Source organism: Heterodontus francisci, chromosome 13 (genome assembly GCF_036365525.1).
Source record: "Heterodontus francisci isolate sHetFra1 chromosome 13, sHetFra1.hap1, whole genome shotgun sequence".
NCBI lineage: Eukaryota > Metazoa > Chordata > Chondrichthyes > Heterodontiformes > Heterodontidae > Heterodontus > Heterodontus francisci.
Window position 1 is genome coordinate 6,118,694 of NC_090383.1, and position 5,730 is coordinate 6,124,423.

Here is a 5,730-nt window from a genome sequence, read left to right on the forward strand (position 1 = left end):
TCTTGACCTTTGGGCTGTGCATTTGTGCAACTGACAGCAACTGCTTCCGTTCAGGTGTAATGTCTGTCAGGTGCTAATGTTGGATGGAGGTTAGGAACAATTGTACATATTAGCGACAGCAGCCATCTGTTCCTTACAACTGTTGTCTTGATGTAGTTGACCACACACATACACACACATACAGATAAATCAAAGTAAGCACTCTTTAATTTTGCTTGAATATGTTTTTGCATCATATGAGAGCTTCAGAGTACGTAGATTATTTGCACATTATGGATAACTCATGGTTTGTGTATATAGTGAAATTCAACCATAAAGACATCTAAGTAAATTATTGACATTCATGTTATAAGCAAACTTGCAGCAAATCCACTGTCATCCCTACATTGTAAATCTAACAAATACAGGTCTCCTTGTAACATTAATCCACTAGTTGTTCCTAAACTCATGTGGAACCCACATTTGATCGAAAGATTAAATGCTTTATAACCAGCTATCTCGCATAAATGGAAAATAAATGAATTTCCAATAGTTTATTAAAAAGGTCATTGTCACCATAGAAAGGTACAAAATGGGTGACTTAGATAATCTTTCCTACTAGTCTTCAGTGTGTGGCATTGCATGTGGACTATCATTTCTTAGAAATGTAACAACTAAGGCTCCTAGCAGCAATAAACTAAAACAGATCTTCTCAATTAAGTTGCAATTTGTTCCACATTTTTTCTTTGATCGCGCCGTTTGACAAGTAGATCATTAACATTAGTCACAGTAGAAGTCAATAGCCTGAGTGGAAATTTTAAAAAAAAACATCAGATTCTAAAACCAATTAATTACGACATCCTTAAACCCTGTCATTATGAAACATCAGTCAGTAATTAAGAAAAATACAGGGTCATTATAAGACAAATCAATCAAAGCATTGCCACATCAGTCAGGATAGCTATAAGATGCTTAAATACAATGCAAGAAAGAGTTTTCTTAGCAAGAATGTGCACGGAAGAAATGTTATCAGCCATATTTGAAGTTATATTGAACAATTTATGAATAGATTAACATGAGATGGAGGTCTTGCATGTTATGACACACACCATGTATTTTAGTAATTATAACTTATATTGAAACGTTTGCATATTTTGCAGTATCTATTGAAAACACACCACATTTCAGGCAAAGGCAGCGATCCTGATTGTAAAGAGTCAAGCAAATTAAGTGCAGATTAACCCATTTTTAAAAAGTCCAAGCAGTTGAGGGAAGTCTCACATTTAAAAGAATATCCATTAAAAATATTAATTGCAATTGTTGGTGTGGCTATAACATATATTGTTAACTTTTGTTAAATCAGATTGCTTTTACAAATAAATCCAATTACGCTTCTCTCATGTCTCTGTTTTTATGCTTTCACAGACAACAAAACCATATTAATTTCTCAGCTGTGCATTCATTATTTCATCACCTATCTAAAATACTTTTGAGTTATGCTGGGAAAAGCATAAAAATATTTAATAAAAACAGAAAGTGCTAATATACAGGGCTGAATTTTACTAGCCCTCCACGGCGGGGGGTCATGGTGGGGGGCGGGGGCAGAGAATTATTCCGGGAGAGGCCTACCATGAGCCCCGACGCCGAAAGGCCCTGCCGCATTTAACCAGGGGCTGCGAGGCCTCGGTGCAGCCCCCTTGCCACTCAGTGGCCAGGCCTTCATTTGCCTAATAAAAGTTATGCAAACACATGTTAATAAACTTATCTAGACCGGGCGGCCATCCCATGCCAATATTCTGGTCGGTGGCCGGAAGTCTCGTGCCTTCCGATCTGCGTTTGGGGATTCAAGGCCTTACACTGGTGGGGAGAGGAGATGAGTTTAATTTTCAGATGGGGAGGGAAATGGAGGAGGCTTATTCCATTAATTGAAGGGATAGTGGGAAGGGGTTGAAGGGGAAAGATCATAAAGTTTGGGAGAAAGGTCAGGACTGGCAAAAATGTTTTTTTGTGGGGGGAGGAGAGGGAAATAAATTTATTGGTTGATGATTGGGAGGGGTGGAAGAAGGGCTTTGATGTGTACTCTAATGTTTTTATTTAAATTAAAGGTAATGTTCCCTTTAAAAATTTTAATTGCCGGTAAGGACTTGCAGCCCTTTAAAAATGGCGCCTGCGCAGAGGCTCTGCACGCCATTGCTGGGTATGGAGCAACCGTCCCCTCTACATCATCGGGGGCGGTCATTCCGCCCCTTCCATTTAAATGAGCCCCCGCGCGTAATATCGCGGGGGCTCAGCAATGGCATTTCCGCGCGGGGAGACCGTCAAGATCAGAGCGTTCCGCTGTGATTTGCGACACGCTCATGAAATTCAGCCCATAACTTCGTCAGCACAAAGGCATAGAAATTCCATTATTTGGGGCAAAACTCCCAAATAGTACAGTGGTCTTATCATCATCAATCCCAAATGCTAGCAGCTGAGTAATTAACATATCTTGGGAGGGTGCTTGCACCAGTAGTGACACTACAGGAGCACCAGTCCAACAGAACTAGTGGGACTTTACAGAGGAATATAGAAATAGGAGTAGGCCAATCAGTTCCTCAAGCATATTCTGCCATTTAATGAGGTCATGGCTGATTTGCATCCTATCTCTGCGATCTCCTCCAGCTCCACAACCCTCCAAGATATCTGCGCTGCTTTAATTCTGGCTCTTGAGCATCACTGATTTTAATCGCTCCACCATTGGTTGTTGTGCCTTCAGCTGCCTGGGCCCTAAGCTCTGGAATTCCCTCCATAAACCTCTCTGCCTCTCTACCTCACTTTCCTCCTTTAAGAAAGAAAGTAGGAGCAGGAGTAGGCCATTCGGCCTTTCGAGCCTGCACCGCCATTCAATACAACCATGGCTGATCATCCAAACTCCGTACCCTGTTCCCACTTTCTCCCTGTATCCCTTGATTCCTTTAGCTCTAAGAACTATATCTAACTCTTTCTTGAATATATTTAATGATTTGTCCTCAACTGCTTTCTGTGGTAGGGAATTCCACAGATTCACCACTCTCTGGGTGAAGAAATCCCTCCTCATATCAGTCCTAAATGGCTTACCCCTTATTCTTAGATTGTGACCCCTCATCCTGGACTCCCCCACCATCGGGAACATCCTTCCTGCATCTAGTCTGTCCAGTCCTGTTAGAATTTTGTAGGTTTCTATGAGATCCCCTCTCATTCTTCTAAACTCTAGTGAATACAAGCCTAATCGACCTAATCTCTCTTCATATGTCAATCCTGCCATCCCAGGAATCAGTCTGGTGAACCTTCGCTGCACTCCCTCCATAGCAAGAACATCCTTCCTCAGATAAGGAGACCAAAACTGCAAACAATACTCCAGGTGTGGTCTCACCAAGGCCTTGTATAATTGCAGCAAGACATCCTTGCTCCTGTACTCGAATCCTCTCGCTATGAAGGCCAACATACCATTTGCCTTCTTAACTGCCTGCTGCACCTGCATACTTACTTTCAGCGACTGGTGCACAAGGACACCCAGGTCTCGCTGTACCCCCCCACTTTCCCAATCTATCGCCGTTCAGATAATAATCTACGTTTCCATTTTTGCCACCAAATTGGATAACCTCACCTTTAAGACACTCCATAAAACCTATATCTTTGACCAAGCTTTTGGTCAGCTGACCTAATATCTCCTTATGTGGCCAGTGTCTTAGTATATTTTACAATGCTCCTGTGAAGCACCCTGGGACGTTTTATTATATTAAAGGTGATATATAAATATAAGTTATTGTTGGGGGTGTACAGAGAGTAATCTAGACAGGAGAGATAAAAATATATTCTAAAAATTGTTGTGAAGGAGTTAAAATGTTAACTCTCACTTTATGGATGTTTGTGAAAGCCATCAATGAAGTACTCACAGTGGTGGGAAGTTCCACTGTTGTGTTCTGGAATACATGTTGCTCGGTGATCATAGTGCTGGGGAAATAACCTACGATACCCATCTGATCCTCGAACTGATGATCACTGTAAATCTGCCAAAGGAGAGCCAAGATCTTAATGTGAACTAGGCCATCACACACAAAGAACCTGCAAATTATCACTGAAAAGCTTGCGTTCCATTTTCTATGTAAAATGCACTGACTTACACTGCCAGACCAGAACTCGCCACCTTGACGTTCCCGTACCAGTTTGGAGTACACGTACATCAACTGTCCTTCCTTAAGGTTTAGAAACCTGCAGTCTGGCGCATTGTAATCATCAACTACCTGGCCAACTGAGATAACATCTGAAAGGCAAACCATATATTTTACCTGAACTCCCCTAGAACGTCTAAAAGATTTTCAAATATCTTTCACCTTAACTCAAAGTGAATGCAATGACAACTTGTGAAACTTAGCCCATATAAAATATGTGCTGCATTACTATTACAATGCCTCAGTGGGTAAGGGCAAACCTAGGGCAGATATTTAAGCTGATCTGAATTTGGTCTGCCTTCATCTTTTCTTTAAAAATTCATTATGGCACTGTCAAAAAAAAATCACAACGTAAAATCCCTAAAGCCTGACTTTAAAATTTTCAAATATTGGCAGTGAGACCAGGGTAAGACTGACATCTGCATAGTGCAAACTTGAATAAGCTCAGATTTCTTTTCAAATGGTAGAATTTGTACTTCTCGGGTGGCAGGAGTCCTGGATCGGGGATAGTTTTTTCATTTATTATTAACTTCTGCAGGGAAATAGTCTCTGTAATTGATCACCTCTGGCTCAAAGATGTTGTGCACTTTGAAAGGAAACAAATATCTGAATGGAGGCCAGTTTCAATGCTTTGTAGAAAATAACATTTTGGAGAAGCTTGATACGAAGTAATAGTAATAGCAGAGAACTGGACAATATCAAAGGGTCACATATTGAAATCCTATGCGAACGTGCCTCGTAGGGTGAGTTGGGCGGTGTAACACTTAAATATGCCAATTTAGGAGAAAGGAAAACTGGTATGATTTGGTTCGCTATGTATTCTGCGTTGACTGCTAAAGGAGCAGTATTAACTGTGTCTAAAAAAGTACTTTTTTAAGCCTGGTGTGCTGTTCCAGTGAAGAAAGATTTGTACTTCAGGGTAGTAACAGCTGTGGAAAATATGTGAGAACATATTAAAAATATGATCAAACTTTCAATAGCTGCTGAATGTAGAATATATTAATGTATTAGCAATAACAATGAACGTGTATATATAGGAAACTTAAATGTTTTTTTAGGTTCCCTTCCTGAAAAGTGAAAAAAATCTACTTACAAATACACTCCTCGTCAGCACAGACTTTCTTCTTTGCAAGTTTGTCCATGAAATCTGCTTTTGCAACTTGTGTTAAGCCAAGTAACAAAAGTGGAAATAGACAACAGGCAAGCTGTGCCATTTTAATTTCACAGTTTGCAATCTTTTCCCTTTCTCTTACGTGCTTCAAGATTGCTTGGATCAAATTTCTCCTTGCCAGCCACTTCGAAGCAGAAGCCAAACATCTGGATAAACATTTGCCACCAATGACATTTTAAGCAGTGGATTCTGCAGACTTGTTTCAGACGGCGGGGGCGGGGAAGGAGCGCAGACGGTTTTGTTTACCTGAGTAACTTTCCTGGTTTGTAGTAAATATTTACGGAAAACTAAATGTGATAGAAATTGGTCGACTCTTATCTTGGAAGAATTTAGAGATGCTTTCGAACTGCAAAATTACATTTATATAAAAGTGGTCAGACATTTTAATTG

At 40.4% G+C, this 5,730-nt stretch overlaps 1 protein-coding gene across 1 annotated transcript; it reads right to left on the minus strand.

Moving 5' to 3' along the window:
• Positions 1-759: 759 nt before the first annotated feature.
• On the minus strand, positions 760-5,452 carry LOC137376744 (otoraplin-like). The gene is made up of 4 exons (XM_068045722.1): positions 5,263-5,452; positions 4,122-4,261; positions 3,894-4,007; positions 760-783 (listed from the first exon to the last, which is right to left on the minus strand). The coding sequence occupies exons 1-4, from the start codon at positions 5,381-5,383 to the stop codon at positions 760-762; spliced, it is 399 nt and encodes a 132-aa protein (XP_067901823.1). The 5' UTR covers positions 5,384-5,452.
• Between the last annotated feature and the right edge of the window lie 278 nt (positions 5,453-5,730).